The sequence below is a fragment of the Hipposideros armiger genome, unplaced genomic scaffold (genome assembly GCF_001890085.2).
Source record: "Hipposideros armiger isolate ML-2016 unplaced genomic scaffold, ASM189008v1 scaffold_675, whole genome shotgun sequence".
Taxonomy (NCBI): domain Eukaryota; kingdom Metazoa; phylum Chordata; class Mammalia; order Chiroptera; family Hipposideridae; genus Hipposideros; species Hipposideros armiger.
The window spans coordinates 879001-894889 of NW_017732025.1; the positions used below are offsets into that span (position 1 = coordinate 879001).

General features: G+C 37.2%; 1 protein-coding gene across 3 annotated transcripts in view; it reads right to left on the reverse strand.

Moving 5' to 3' along the window:
• The window catches only part of ZNHIT6 (zinc finger HIT-type containing 6), a 64553-nt gene extending 50221 nt beyond the window's left edge, over window positions 1–14332 (reverse strand). For 2 of the 3 annotated variants that reach the window (XM_019626403.1, XM_019626400.1), the window contains exons 1-5: window positions 13466–14332; window positions 12162–12227; window positions 11969–12075; window positions 11798–11883; window positions 2310–2413 (exon numbers count right to left, since the gene is read on the reverse strand). In XM_019626403.1, coding sequence (XP_019481948.1) covers window positions 2310–2413; window positions 11798–11883; window positions 11969–12075; window positions 12162–12227; window positions 13466–14136 — 1034 coding nt within the window. In that variant the 5' untranslated portion in view covers window positions 14137–14332. The remainder of the gene's footprint in view (window positions 1–2309; window positions 2414–11797; window positions 11884–11968; window positions 12076–12161; window positions 12228–13465) is intronic. The other variant, XM_019626402.1, reaches the window with a different exon arrangement.
• Window positions 14333–15889: the final 1557 nt, after the last annotated feature.

Sequence of the window (15889 nt, forward strand, 5' to 3'; positions counted from 1 at the left end):
CACCCGGAAAGAGAGCAATGATGGTGCCAACTTGGGCCAGTGAAGCAACATCCTCCACAACTAGACTGAAGAACAAAACGACAGCAACTAGTCTGTTCCCCTTCCCCCAATTCCCCCAGCAATGTTCCCATCCCCCCAATTCCCCAATTAAAAAAAAAAATTTAAGAGCTCAGCCTCTCTAATAATCAGATATCCAAAAAAGTTTAATAATATTCCATTAAAGTGCAGGTATAATTAAAATACTCATATTGTTTTTGATGAAGGTACAAAATGGTACTTTTTGGGGAGGACAATTTGGATCTTCTCTCAAAACTTTAAATGCATGTAGTCTCTGACCCAGTAATTCTGCTTTCTAGGAATTAAACCTACAGAAAGGTCACATACACACACAGAACAATTTGGTTAAGGATGTTTATTACAGCATTATTAGTAAGTCATAGTTGGACTATACTACTTAAAAATAATGAGGCAGATTTGCATTAACAAGGAAAGAGGTCCATAATATATTGTTAAAGGGGAGAAAACTAATGATGTTACCTGAGGAAAGTCATGAGCTTCTTAATACTTCCAGATAAGTATTTACTATTATGTTTTACTTTATTAATTGAATAAAAAAGAAAGCATGCCCAGAAGGAAACATGAAATGTTATCAGTGGTCATCTCTACATAGTGAAATTACAGGTGCTATTTTTCCTTTAAGCTTTTTTTTTTTATGATGAGGTGTATTATTTTTATAATTGCTACTACACACTGATTTCTTCCTACACTCCATTTAGTGTCTAGGTGAATTAGTACGCCAACAGTCACAACTGTAAACGGTAGCTATCATTATCAGCTCCATTTTACAGATATGAAAGAAGCTAAGAAAGTGACTCTAAAGCCTATTGTGTATTACGTTGCTAATCTCCACATGGAAAAATACTAAAAATGTAAGAAAACCAACCCCAAATCATTGTAAAATCATGAGCAAAAAGCATAATGCAAGAAGAGTATGCTTTGCCATTTCGGAGATATGAGGTGTTCCAAAATAACAGAGTATAAATTTGGGTTGTATATATTCTTGGAAAAAAACAAAACAAAACAAAAAAACCCCAAAAAACTTCCTACATATATTCACGTACCTAGGAACTTAAATTTTTACATTTGAAGCTATATGCTTTTTATAGTATTGAGAACTAAGATCTGAAGACAACCATTCTGAATGGTTTCCTTCATAAAATAACAATACATTTTATATTTGAGAAGGCAAAAACCAGTTACCTTAAATTTCAAATTATGTCAATTTTCAAATATGTCAGTTTCAAAATGCACAAAGGAATCATGTCACATTTGATAAATGGAAGGCATTACCTTACTTTTGAAAGCCAACCAGGAAAAAGGAAAACCACCTTTGCAAATATTTATGTTCTTGAAACAAAAAAAAATAGATATCATCTAATAATATCACATCTTTTGAAAAGGTGCAAGGTTTATTAGAATAATGGTAATTCTGATGGTTCTGTCTTTTTAATTTGTGGAGTAGTAAAACTGGAAGGGAACCTCAGAGTTCCCTAGTACAACCCCCACATCATACAAACGAGGCCCAGAGAAAGGAAGTGATTTTCATAAGGTCTCACACATACTAAGAGATTACAGAGGCGGGAACTCACTCAGATTATGTCAATCTAAATCCAGAATTTTGACTTTTGAAAGGTATTATCCAATAATTTAATGGGCTGCTTACAGTACTTTGGAATCCTATTCTCCTCTGTACTAATGGGGCCTTTTTGACTCAGCACTTTCAGAAAGCAGCAAACTAATCTCTATTGCATTATCTACTAATCTCTATGGTATCTACAGATTCACTACAGAGTAAAAGTTTCCTAAATCTCATTATTCCCCATCACTTTCACATGTAATCTTATTTGGAACCCCAAATTAGAAAGGATTATAAAAAGCAGAGTCACTCCAGTGAAAACTGTGCAGGGGTCTTGCTTTGACTCATCACTTTGTCCCTGAAGCCTCTGAAATACTCCCATGGTATCTTTCGTCTCAGAGACAGACAGACAGACAGATGCGCACACACACTGCAAGCCCAAATTTTTATTAGAATCACATGACATAAAATTAGCTTACTGACATAAAATTAGCTTAAGTTTCTAAAAGCTCACTTTCAATTTGTGTAGTGACCTTGTCGTGGACCAATAACAAACAGCTCACAGACCACACTTTGGGAAGCAATGCTCTACAGCAAACCAAACCTTAAAAGATGTTGCTGATCAAATCAGAACACCTGATTGATATACCAAGGAAAAGTTAGAAAAACTTACTTCTTATCGAAATATGTTGAATTTTCTTTCCTCTTGGAGAATCCATTGGGTAGAAGATTTAAGTTAATACCTTGCTTTCGGGCACGATTTTTCATAAAGTACATCTAACAACCAAAAAATAGACAAATTAATTTTAAAATGCCTTAAATTTCAAAAGTGAGTAAAATAAGGTTCAAAATATAATATTTATCTAGTACTTACTCGTATGTTTTAAAAACTGTGCTAAACAGCTATGTCATTTAATCCTCACAACAGTATGAGACAGGTACTATTATTACTCCATTTTAGCAATGAGAATTAGTGAGAAGCTAACATTATACTATTTCTGAGAGGTAGAGTTTGTATTCAAACTCAGATCTGTGCAATTCCAGAGCCTATGCTTTTAACCATATACTCTACAAGCCCAAAGAAGAATTTCAAGGGGATTTTAAAAAATGCAGGTCATTTGACAATCACAGGGATTACCTATACAGTTCTCTTTTACTGATGGTTTTATACCATAGTTACACTTACACACACACACGTTTTTATTACTAGACAGTAGCTCACTCAGGAGGAATCATGGCATTGTCTAGCACAAGGCCTAACTTAAAGTAGCCACTGCTGTAGACTGTACAAAATGGGATATGAGAACATCTGGCTCTGACATGTGTTACTCCACTGACCACCTGGGTTGGTTAAGCTGAACTAGTCAACTTCAGGGAGTAGTGAAGCAAGTAGTATCATCAAAGAAGAAAGATGACTCAAAGAAATGGCAGTATAAATGCAAGCTTTTTTGTTAAATGAATGGGAATCTAGAATTTGCAATGCAAAGAGTTAAGACAATCAAGTCATAAACCAAGAGAAAGGAAGGGCCAACTATCACTGGCTAAGTATAAAAATGATTTAAGAAACTACATGCAATTTTATAACTTAAGGGGCTTTAGTTTCAGTAATGACAGTGATTATAAAGCCCAACCTTCCCAATGAAAACATCTAAGAATGCCACATGATGGGGTAAATACATACATGTAATAAAATGTATTTTAAAATCACCTTAAAAGCATTGGATAACTGACAGACAGGAAAATACAGGTCAATATTTAATGAAAAGTGAAACACTCAGAGAAAGGTAAGCAAAATAATGAAGCCACTTTTGCTCATTCTAGCAAATATAGTCTTCCCCTTTCAATAGCCTTATCTGCAAGAAGGTCAGAGTCAAGACCCAGTAATCTTCTAGGAACCCCTCCTCAAATGAAGCTGAGGCACAGAATAATACACCCTCAGGATAAGGGTAAACCAGAAATAAACTCTACCACCCAAAAAGCATGCTAGGAAATTTTTATTGGTCTAATGGGAACAGGAACTAAAAAAAAAGAAAAAAATCCATTAGAAGTTGTGGTCACAGGCCATCACTTGCTCAGATTTGAAATAATTTGCCTTGCTTGTGTGGAAAAGGGAATCTTAAACTTTCAACTTGGTTTCAGATAGGTCCAGATTTGCAATGTTCCCAGGTTCCTGGTAGAATAAAAGGCCTGTTTATCCTATCTTCAAAAAATTCTCACACATACGTAATATTTTAAGAAAAAGAAAGCAGTACTCAGTAAAAAATAAACAAGAAAACAAGGCTCAGTGAGCAGGAACCAAGAGACAAAAAGTAGCTCAGAGAGGTCCCCATTATTCAAAAACTTAAACGAATCATACACAGATTACAGAACAGCTCTGCAAAATTTAAAGGAATAAAAGAAAGTCTGAAAATCTCTGCTGTGGAAAAAACTATAAAAACTGCATATTTAAAAAAAAAAACTAGAAAATTTCTAGAATGCAATACAGAGATAAAAAAAAGATGAAAAAAAAATCAGAAGACAGGTTAAAGGACAGATAAGATTCAGGGAGAAGACCTAAGCTACATTTAATGGTAGTTTCTGAACAGAGAAAGATTAAGGCAGAGGTAACATTTTAATAGAAAAGGGCTGATAATTTCCCAGAACTGATGAAAATTACTCTATAGTTTCAAGAAACCTAACAATTCTCAAGTAAAATAACTAAAATAAATTTGCATATTCACATTATAGTAAAAATGCAGACCACCAAAGATAAAGGAATGCAGCCAGAGAAAAAAGATTTTAAAGGCAATTGAAAATGACAGATGACTTTACAACAATAACAATGGAAGCTATAGACAATGGAAAAATAATTTTGAACTCAGAATTCTGCAAAAAAAATATCATTTAAGAGTGAAGATGCAATAAATAAAAATTCAAACAAAAACCAATATAGTAATCTAAGAGCTGGCAACCAGCAAACCCTCACTAACGGATATTCAAATGGATGTACTTGAGGCAGAAACTGATCTCTCAGATGGAGGGTCTAAGATGACAACTGAAGGAATAGAGCAGTGAAAGTGGAAAATAAGAAGATAAACCAAAATAAAGACTGATTGAATAAGACAGTAAGTACTGTGTGAAGATTTAAAAAAAGATAATTTAAATACCTGAAAACAAAAGAAAAGTTAATATAGGGTTAAATGGAATTTAAGTATTCTAAAGTAACTGCTGGCAAATAGGGCAAAATCCTGCCTGTTGCCTATTTTTATAAATAATTTTCTTTGGAGTACAGGCCCACCATTTGTTTATGAATTGTTTATAGCTGCTTTCCTGTTACAATGGCAGAGTTGAGTAGTTGTGACAGAGAATATATGGCTTGGAAAAAATATTTACTATCTGATCCTTTACAGAAAATATTTGCCAACTCCTGTTCTAAAGTCCTGGCATTGTCTAGGCACAGGGTTAAGGTACTGATTAACTTTAGGTACTGGTAAATTAAGTATGCATGCTGCAATGTCTTACCTAAGGACAGAAAAAGGGTGTACAACTTTGAAACCGATAAAGAGAAAAATTCAAATAATTAAAAAAAACAAGATGAGTCCAAAAGACAAAAAGAAAAAAAACCAAAATAAATGGGACAAATAGCACAAATAAACTGACACAATTAAAATAAAATATATAGGTAATTTTATCAAAAAATAAATGAACTTAATGATTCAGTTAAACGTTATAGTTGGCAGACTCGAGAAAAACTGGAACCCAATTATATGGTACTTAGAAAAGACATAACCAGAACATAAGGATATAGAAAGTCCTAGAGTAAAAATAAGGAGAAAGAAATACACTATACAATACCAAGTAAAGAACTGATATAGTTTCATTAATATTAGACTAAATACACAAAAAGCTAGACAAAAAAGGGTCACTTCATAATGCCCAAAGTTAAATACATCAAGAAGAAATATTTCCTGATGTATGCATCTAATAGTTCAGCCTTAGAATTACATAAAGCAAAACTAACTGAACCATATTGGGAAACATACAAATCCCTTTGATTTTTACCTACTGGGAAATGTTAACCTACTTCTCTGTAACTGCTAAAAAAAAAAAATCAGTATTGCTATAAACAATTTGAACAACATAATTAATAAACCTGCAGAATACTTATTTTCCAGCAAACAGAACATTACAAAACATGATGTATGCTGAGCCATAAACACAAGTCTTAAGGGATTTTAAAGGAACAAACTCAGAAAGAATGTGTTCTCTGACCACAATGCAATTAGGCTAAAAATAAAAAAGGATATAACAAAAGCTGAGAGGACACATTAACAAAATAGAAAAGAAATACATAATAGCAACTGATCACAGGAAAAAAAAGACAGAAATAACCAGTATCACAAATAAAATGACTACAACTCCTACAGACATGTAAAGGAGAATGACATGAAGAACTTTATGTCAATAAATTTGAAAATTTAGGTCAAATGGACAAACTCTTAGAAAATGTAATCTACTAACAATGACTCAAGAAGACATAGAAAACCTGACCAGTCCCATAATAATAAAGAATATACCTCATTGGCTCAAACTCTTAAGCCCATATTGGTTCATTAATAAATTTTACCAAACTCTCAAGGAAGAAAAATCCCAATAATACATTTCAATATTCCAATGCATCCAAGAACAAAATGGAAACATTCCCAAATAATTTTGTGAAACTAGAATTATACTGATATGGAAACCTGAGGAGATACCAAAAAAGGAAAATTAGAGGTCAATCTCACTCATGAACAAAAATACAAAATGAATGAATGGATAATGACTGCACAAACATATAAGACAACTGAATTCTGCAAAGTATAATAAGCACACTTTGTTATGATAATAATACACCATGTAAGTTTAACTTAAAATAAAAAATTAAGATTATTCATATAATCAAATTCTAGATTAAAAAATGAAATAATCAAATACAAAAAAAGCATTTTGATAAAATACAACCATTCATGGTAAAATGTATTAGCAAAGTAGAAGAGAACTTCCTTAATCTAGAAAGCAAATAATATTTACAAAAAACTTATGAGCAAACATCATGGTGAAATCTTGAAAGTTTTCCCTCTATGTTCAGAAGTTACAAAACAGAGAGGTACGGAAGAATCAGCATAGCAGGCTCGACGCTGTTATCCTTAGACGATTCTGCTTATAGGATTGCCCTTGACTGGTGCCTGGGAATTTGACTGACTGGTAAATGGTTCCCTACACTGACATAAAGCTTTTCCTAAAATGATGAGAACGGTTCACTGAGCCTAAATTGTTTATATAAACAATGTGGTTTTATCTCATGTCCTTCTGGGAGTCTGGAATTTGGCACATGCTAGGCAGAGGGTGCTTCTGCGACCAGCCCCCAATAAAAACCTTGGGCAGTGCTGCTAATGGGCTTCCCTGGTAGACAGCACTTCACAAGTGTTATCACAACTCATTGCCAGAGGAATTAACTACCGTATTTCCCCATGTATAAGATGCACCTTATTTTGGAGGCCCAAAATTTGAAAAAAAAAATGTATTACATAAAGTTACTGAACTCAAGTTTTAGTCATCATAAAATTCATACAACTCCTCATCATTGTCAAAACTCCCAACCATTAGCTTGTCCTCATCTGTGTCTGATTACGAATCACTGTCTTCATATATTGCCTCTCATGGCCTTCTTCTGCCTTGGCGTTTTCAGTAGGGTTTCTTCTTCCCGTAGCCAGTCTCTGATTATTTTCTCAGTTGGAGGAGGACAAAGCTTACGTTCAGCAGCATGATTCCCATTCACTTTTGCAAACTGGATCACTTTTAACTTGAATTCAGCATTGTACGAAAATCTTTTCTGAGCCATTTATGGGCAGAACGTGGCAAAACGTAACCTATCGTAATATACTGGTAACAAGTGCGAAACAATGAACGCAAAGACAAGTGTGAAAAAGCGGGAAATGCAAATAAAAAAATCTACAACCACTGTATAAGATGCACCCAGTTTTTAGACACCAAATTTTTCAAAAAAGGGTGCATCTTATACATGGGGAAATACGGTATGTATTGGGTAACTCCAATGGGAGAGGAATCTTGGAAGCCTTCAGCTGAATTCCTCTAGACTTTAACCTGTATGCTTTTTTTTTTAATAAGAATTTTTATTCGGGAAGTGGGGGATGAGAACAGCGCTGGGGAATTGGGGAAGGGGAACAGACAAGTTGCTGCCCTTTTGTTCTTCAGTCTAGTTGTGGAGGACGTTGCTTCACTGGCTCAAGTTGGCACCCTCATTGCGCTCTTCCCGGGCGAGGCAGATCAGTTGCCGGCTTCTGGACGGCCGCTCACTGCGGCTGCTGGCCGCTGACGCTGGCTGCTGGCTACACACGGTAGCCCATGGCAACCCACTGCAGCCTACATCATCACCAGTGACTCATGGCAGCCCAGCTCCAGGTTGAGCTGTTGTTCAGCATCTTAGCTGTAGAGGGCAGTGTCACTGGCCCTCATATGTGGGATCCGAACCGGGGCCCTCTGGCGTCCCAAGCCAGCTCTTAACCAACGTGCCACTCGGCCGGTCCCTGTATGCTTTTTTCTTTTGCTAATTTTGCTCTGTACCCTTTCACTGTAATAAATTATAGTCACAAGTATAATTGTATGTTGAGTCCTGTGAATCCTAGCAAAATCAAACCTAGGGGTGGGCTGGGGCTTACAACTTAAATATCTACTATCATCATTAGTATTTGACATTGAATTGGAAGACCTAGCTATTCCAATAAGGCAGAGAGAGACAGAGAGAGAGAGGGAGAGATTGATTAAAAGAACAAGGATAGAAACAAATTGTGAATAACTGTTTATAGAGAAAATCTAAAGACTCTATAGATAAGGTGCTGGGATAGATCTGAATATGGCTGCTCACTATAATATAAACAAAAATCTCATTCCTAAATGTCAGCAAAGAGAATAAAAAATTAAAAAGAAAATGCTTTTTAAAACAGCATTAAAAAAAAGAGTGCCCAGGAATAAATCTAACAAAAAATGTGCAAGACCTCCACTGAGAAAATTATAGAGAGAAATTAAAGAAGGCCCAAATAGATGTAGAGGTACAACCCAGCCAAGGGTTTAAAGATTCAATGCTATAGAGACGTCCAATCACCCAAATTATTCTACACAATAAATGCAACCCCAATCAAAACTCCCAATTTGGAAGAGGGGGCACTGTAGAATCAACAGATTGATTCTTCCTATTTGTATATAATTACAAAGAGCCATACCCATACTCTATCTAGGAAATAGAATATAGACATACTCTAGATAAGGAACAAAGTGGGAGGACTTACTCTATGATAGCAAGTTTTAGTTAAAAATAACTACAATAATTGAGAGAGTGCAGTATTGGTGTGGATAGACAAGTAGACAATCAAAATGGAACAAACAGGCCAGAAACTGACCCAGGCACGTATGGATGCTTAATATACGACAAAGGTGGCCCTGCAGAGCAATAGTAAAAGGATGAACTTTTCAGTAAACGGTGCCAGGAAAAGTAGATTATCCATATGGAAAATTCAATAGGACCTCCACTTCACATGATACACAAAAATCAATTCCAGGTAGTTTACAGACATAAATGTGAGATGCAACACTAAACAGCTTTTAGAAAATAAGTATGGGAGAAAAGCTTTATAACTTCAAGTTAGGGAAGAATTTCTTTATAAATACATAAAACGACTAACTATGTACAGGAAACAAATGATAAATTTGCCTACATTAAAATTAAGACCATCTATTCACCAAAAGACACTAGAGAGAGTGAAAAAACAAGCCATGGAATGGAAGGTCTTTACAACACACAGATACAACTATCAACTGGCATCCAAGAAACACAAAGAATTCCTACAAACCAGTAAGAAAAAAAAAAGTTGACCAATAAAAAGATGAGCAAAACTTGAACAGGCATTCCACTGAAGAGAAAATTCAAATGGCCAGTAAAATATCTGAAAGGTGCTCAAGTTCATTTGGAATCGGGAGAACTGCAAATTAAAAAACACAATAAAAGGCCGGCTGAGTGGCGCGTTGGTTAAGAGCTGGCTTGGGACGCCAGAGGGCCCCGGTTCGGATCCCACATATGAGGGCCAGTGACACTGCCCTCTGTGTTCAGCTAGGATGCTGAACAGCAGCTCAACCTGGAGCTGGGCTGCTGTGGGTCGCCGGCGATGGTGTGGGCTGCAGCTACTGCTGCAGTGGGTTTGCCATGGGCTACCATGTGTAGCCAGCAGCCAGCGTGAGCAGCCGTCCACAAGCCGGCGACTGATCTGCCTCGCCCGGGAAGAGCGCAATGATGGTACCAACTTGGGCCAGTGAAGCAACGTCCTCCACGGCTGGACTGAGGAGCAAAAGGACAGCAACTTGTCTGTTCCCCTTCCCCCAATTCCCCAGCGCTGTGCCCATCCCCCAACTCCCCAATTAAAAAAAATCTTAAAAAAAACACACACTAAAAATACAGAGCCATCAAACTGACAAACATTTTAAAACTCTGACCAAATCAAGTATTGGACAGGATGTGACAATAGGTTCATTTATACACTATTGGGAGCTGGTATAACCACTTTGGAAAATATTTTGGTAATCTAGTCAAACTGAAAATACACATACTCCACAATAAAGCAATTCCACTCCCAGGTATAAACCCTAGAAAAACATGTGCACATGCAAACCACAATTCATAAAAAAATTGTTCATAGTAGCATTGTTTCTAAAGTTTTTTGTTATTACAGAAAACCCAAAGTCCATGAAGAGTAGAATGGATAAATTGTAGTACAATCCTAAACTAGAAAGCTATTCAGAAATAAGAATGGATCAGGGATGGGCGCAAAGGGGTTGTAGGAAACTTTTGAGAAACTGGTAAATGTTCTAATTGTTAGACCTGGGAGGTAGTTACATGGATGTTCACTTTATAAGTATTCATTAAACGGTGTATTTCTTTTATGCTTTTTTTAACGTGCATGCCATAATTCACAATAAAAAGAAAAAAATTAAAAAGTAACTTTTCTTTTAAGTGGAATTTGCATATGCCTAATTAAACTTGAAGAAAAAAAGAGTTGATGCATGATAATTTCTTTCAAATGTGTATGTCATGTCTGTCCGAGTAACACCAATAAAATAGGGCATTTAAAAGGTATTAAAATTCTGCAACTTCAATACTAACATAGTTATCTGAAAAATAAACATAATTCCATGACATGATTTAATAACATCAAAGAATTTCTTGAACTGTCACAGCTGCAAAATATTTCAAATACGTAAACTTTAAATTCTGAACAGTGCTCAAAGAATGAAAAAGGGATAAAAGGGGTATGAAGATTAAGTGTACTGAAACAGCAAGTCCTGTTAGCTCTTCCTTCAAAACCAGAATCTAATTTCTTTCCAATAATTCCAACAGCATTATCCAAGCCACCATCATCTCTCACCTGAACCACAGCAATAACCCTGTAACTTGGTCTCCTTGCTTCCAATCTTCCACTCTTGCCAGCTAAAGTCCATTTTCTACACAGCAGCAAGAGTGATCTTTCAAAAAGCACTCTCAAAACCTTCCCATGGCTTCCATTTTCATTTAGAATTAGAGCCCTCACCAGTTTCTCTGAACTCATGTTCAACATTCTCCTCTGTCAGCTATGCTTCAGTCACCTCACCCCTTTTTTAATTCCTCAAACACACCAACCTCATTCCTGACTCAAGAGTCTTTATTTTTGCTTTTGTCTTTACCTAGTAAGTCTTCCTCCAGATGTTCACATGACTGCCTCTTTTTCATCATTCAGATCGCTGCTTAAATGTCATCTCTCAGAGAAGGTTCTCCTGACCACTACTCAAACATGGTATCCTCACAACTTCCACCCAACAAACACCTTTCTCATTTTCTTTAATCTGCTGTGTTTTCTTTACTTTCCACATGCACTTAACTCTATCTGAAATTTTATTTGTTCTTCTACTTATCTCCTGTCTCTCCCCCTACAAGCTCCATGAGGGGAAGGACTTTGTTTTGGTCACTGCTGTATCCTCAGTAACTGGAATAGCCCTAGACCATGGTAGCCACTTAATACATTTGTTGAGTGAAAAAAAATGAATCTAACTAATTGGAAGGAATTCTAACTGGAAGGGATTAGAAGAAATGCTTACATGTTTATTGCTTAATGGTCTTTTCAATAAAGCATCTCTGGAAATATGGTCTGCTGTTCTTGCCACATCTTCCAAAAATCGATAATCTAAAAATTTCAAAGTAGAAAAATAAACAAACAATATATGCCAATTTCCAGGAAACATCAATCTGCTATGCATAAGATGGCTTACCACTTAAGAGATTCATTTCAGTAAACTGTTGTACTGAAACATATGCCGTTTTATCTCGAACTCCATTACATGTCAGTTCTGCTTTGTGTTTCTTTACACAGGGCAAACTAAAGAGATAAAGAGGAGGTACTTTTATACTTTGAGGTAACGAAAGTACAGATAGAGATAATAAGGTAGGAAATTACATTTATACCTGCAAGAATATCGCATACAACGTGGACATCTGTATTTTGCTTCTTCTGTACCACAAGTTTCACACCTATAAAAGCCCACATGAAACTTAATTATCAAATATTAATTCTCCTTATTTGTTTATAAACTTAATCTGAGTCAATTATTGGTCACGATCAATTTACAGACGTAGTCATAGTGAAAAAAATATATGCAAGTAACTGATAAAGTACTTGATAGCTGGCAAACATCATTAGAAAATTTTCCTCTGGGAAACTGTCTCCAAATGACAACTATATTTACAATACTGTTAATGATATGTAATTAAAAAATGTATTAAATTAAAAAAAATCACCTCTCCTTTGACTTCTTTTGCTACTATAATTAGAGAATGAGATTTTTCAAGGATATTTTAACTTGTAATTCCTGGCAATCTGTTAAAGATTGGGTGAGTGTGTGCATATACCCAGAAGTCCAATTCATGAGCTAGCTATGTTTAGATATCTTAAAGGCACACACACCAGTGGAATATATTGGGTTGTCGGAAAAGTCATGATGCATTTTTGCAACAGAAAACATAGAAAAAAACACATCATCACTTTTCCAACAACCCAATAATACCCAGTCGAATTTAGAGAGTAGTAGTTGCATCTTTTTTCCTCAACCCCATATCCAGCCAAGAATGGGCATCAAAATAATCAAGAAATGTTATTACCCATAATCTGTTTTCAACTTCTCTTCTAGGATCTTGGGATACTGACAACCAAACTAACAGCTACTTCTATTTCGCCTATTGTGTTCTAGATAGTAACAGTCCCACGAATCTGACCACATTTTTATTTCCTATGCTGCCACATGATTACACACTATTGGGAAATTAAATAAAAAGTAATAAATATTCATAGTACCCATACAGAAACTAGACAATTGGGTGCGTTCAAGTACATTTTTGTCTAATTTTAACTCAATTCACTTTGTCCTTGTTGGTTTTATTAGACTTTTTCTCATGTTTATTCTCTCTCAGTTACTGAGTCAAGAGCATAGCAAGTCAAGCTGTAATCTGGTCCACGGCTTTTCTGGTTCCCACAATTTTCACCTCCTGATTTGCCCACTGGACATTAGCAACCTCATATTTTCACTGAATTTGCTGTCCCCTGACAAAACCCTCCCTTCCCAATTCCCCACTCCCACCGCTCAGGCTCTAGGGCCCCAAATGTGTGCTGATTTTCCATTATGCCACACCCGGCTGGTGGTGCAGTTTCCTCCACTCTAGGCCAGAGAAAACGCCGCAGCTTTACTCCTCCCATGGCTATCTCCCTGCCCTACCTTGACATGGCCAGTTTCCGCTTGGAGCCCACTGGGGAATGTATCTGAGGCTCTTCTTTCAGCTTCGTATCATCCACCGTTTCTTGCTTCGGGAAATGCTTTTCTTCTTTTACACACACCTCACCCATCATTTCCTCCTTTTTTATGTTCTGACCAACAAACGCCTCCTCCTGTTTTATCTCCAACTTTCCTTTCTTCTCTTCCTTCACCTCTAGGCAGTCCATCACCTCTTCCTTCACTTTCACTTTCTCTTCCTTTACTTCTGGCTCCCCCACCTTCTCTTCTTTTACCACCAAACTACCACCCATCTCCTGCTTCACCTCCAACGGGTCCGGTTTCTCCTCTTTCACCTCAGGCCCATCCTCCACCTCCTGCTTGACCCACTGGCCATGCAGCACACCTTCTTTCATTCCCGACCAGTCCATAACTTCTTGCTTCAAGACCGTGAGATCCACTCGCATTTCCTCCGCCCCTTGTCCACTTTCTTCTTCTCTACCCGCTCTCTTTTCCATTCCTGTCGGTCCATAACCCGCCTCTCCACCGCAGGCCTCCTCCGTCCCTGCTGTGGCCCTAACTCCCTCCCTACCGGACTGGATACATAGCCGCGCCCCTTCAGCTCCAATCTGGAGACCGCCTCCCGACGTCTCTTCATTCTCGGCAGCAAAATCCATCAGCTCACGACCCTTGGCATCCGCTGCCGCTCTGTCCTTCGATATGGCTGGTCCACGCCAATAGAAATGAGCTACCGGCGGGATTACAGACAGCGGCCCACGTGTGGGGCAGAGAAGTCACTAGCAGTGAACGCCGGCCTGGCGTGTTCCTCCAAACCGTAAAGCAACGCTTCCGCGCCTCGCCACTTCACGACTCGTAGAGCTGTTTACGGCTCTGATCCTCCCAGAGCCCGCCCAGATCCTCCGAATTGTCATGAGGCCACGCCCTCCGTGGCCCCGCCTTCGGGGCGGGGCTTCGCCAAACCCTTCCCCTGGGGAGGCCGCCTCCCGCCCCAGCCTCTGCGCGTGACCACACTCATCTCGCTGAAGACTGGAGGATCCGGGCGCTAAACCCATTGCCTTGGAATGGAGAGATCCATCCTGCTTTGTATTAAAGATTAACTTTGTATGAAAATGGAAGAAACACCTCATGTTATACACCTCTCCAAGCTTCAGTTTCTTCACCTATATACTAGAGACGGCGGTATTACAAATCTCTTAGTGATATTGTAAAGATCAAATGGAATCCTGCATGGAAATAAGATAGCAGTGACTGAAACAAACTCAATATATGGTGGCTATTATTACTGGAAATCCCCATAGGTTTCAGATAGGAAAGAAGGCATTAACTTTTATTCTTTCAATTATTTGTCAGTAATAGCCCACATCAACTAGTTCCCCATTCTCAGCATCCTACAGGACTCTAAGATATATACATACATATATATATCTTATTTATATATTTATTTATATATGTCATATTATATACATATATATAGAGAGATATACTATATCATATCTATGTCATATCTATATCATCTATATATCTATATCATCTCTATCTGTATCTATATATCTATATCCATATCATTTATATCTATATCTTCTCCCTATTTAAAGACTGGGCCAAAAATTTAATCCCCAGGACTAGAAGATGTAAAAAATACAAAAAAACAAAGAACAAACCACCACCCTTGTATCTGTTTCAATTATTTTTTAACATTATTATTACATATTAGGCATTAGGCACTTTCACCTAATCTTCATTCACATCATGTCTGTGAGATATATATTTTTCTCACTGCAATAGGAGACTCCAAAGAAACGGCTTATTAGCTGTGGGTTACTTTGTGCTCCCCTCTCAAATCCTGTTATAGTGTAAAGGACATTTAGCTGTTATCATTCATTCACACATTGCTCAGGGAATGGGGATTTTGAATGGATGAGCAGAATAAGGAAGAGGAGTAATTATAAAACCTTAGTTGGGGCACCACTGATTAAACAGTGCTGGAAGGAGCATTGAAGAAAGTTGGGAGAGTTTAGTAAAATCTTCGTATGGGTTGTGATAAAGAAGCTTCTTGAGAATAACACAGTTTCTTTTGGAGATACTTAGAGGTGTCAACTGTCCATGGAGTCAAAAAGAGCCTGACTGGATTTTCAGACTAGCTGACATGTTTACACTTAGGAAAAGGAGCTAAATGACAGAAAGAATCCTTGTAGCCTCGATAAAGACAAGATTTGGGAGATGGCAGCAATGAGAGGGAGTCAGAATAAAACCATCTGGGTTTCCATTTAAGATCACAGAGAAACTTCTGGAACTACAGGTCAGAAGCATAAAGACTTCATAAGATTTGGAACTTTTGTCAATTCCTCATGTTTGTTCTTATCATCTGTCTACTTTTTTTCACAGTCACTGGAAGGCAAATCGTTAAAC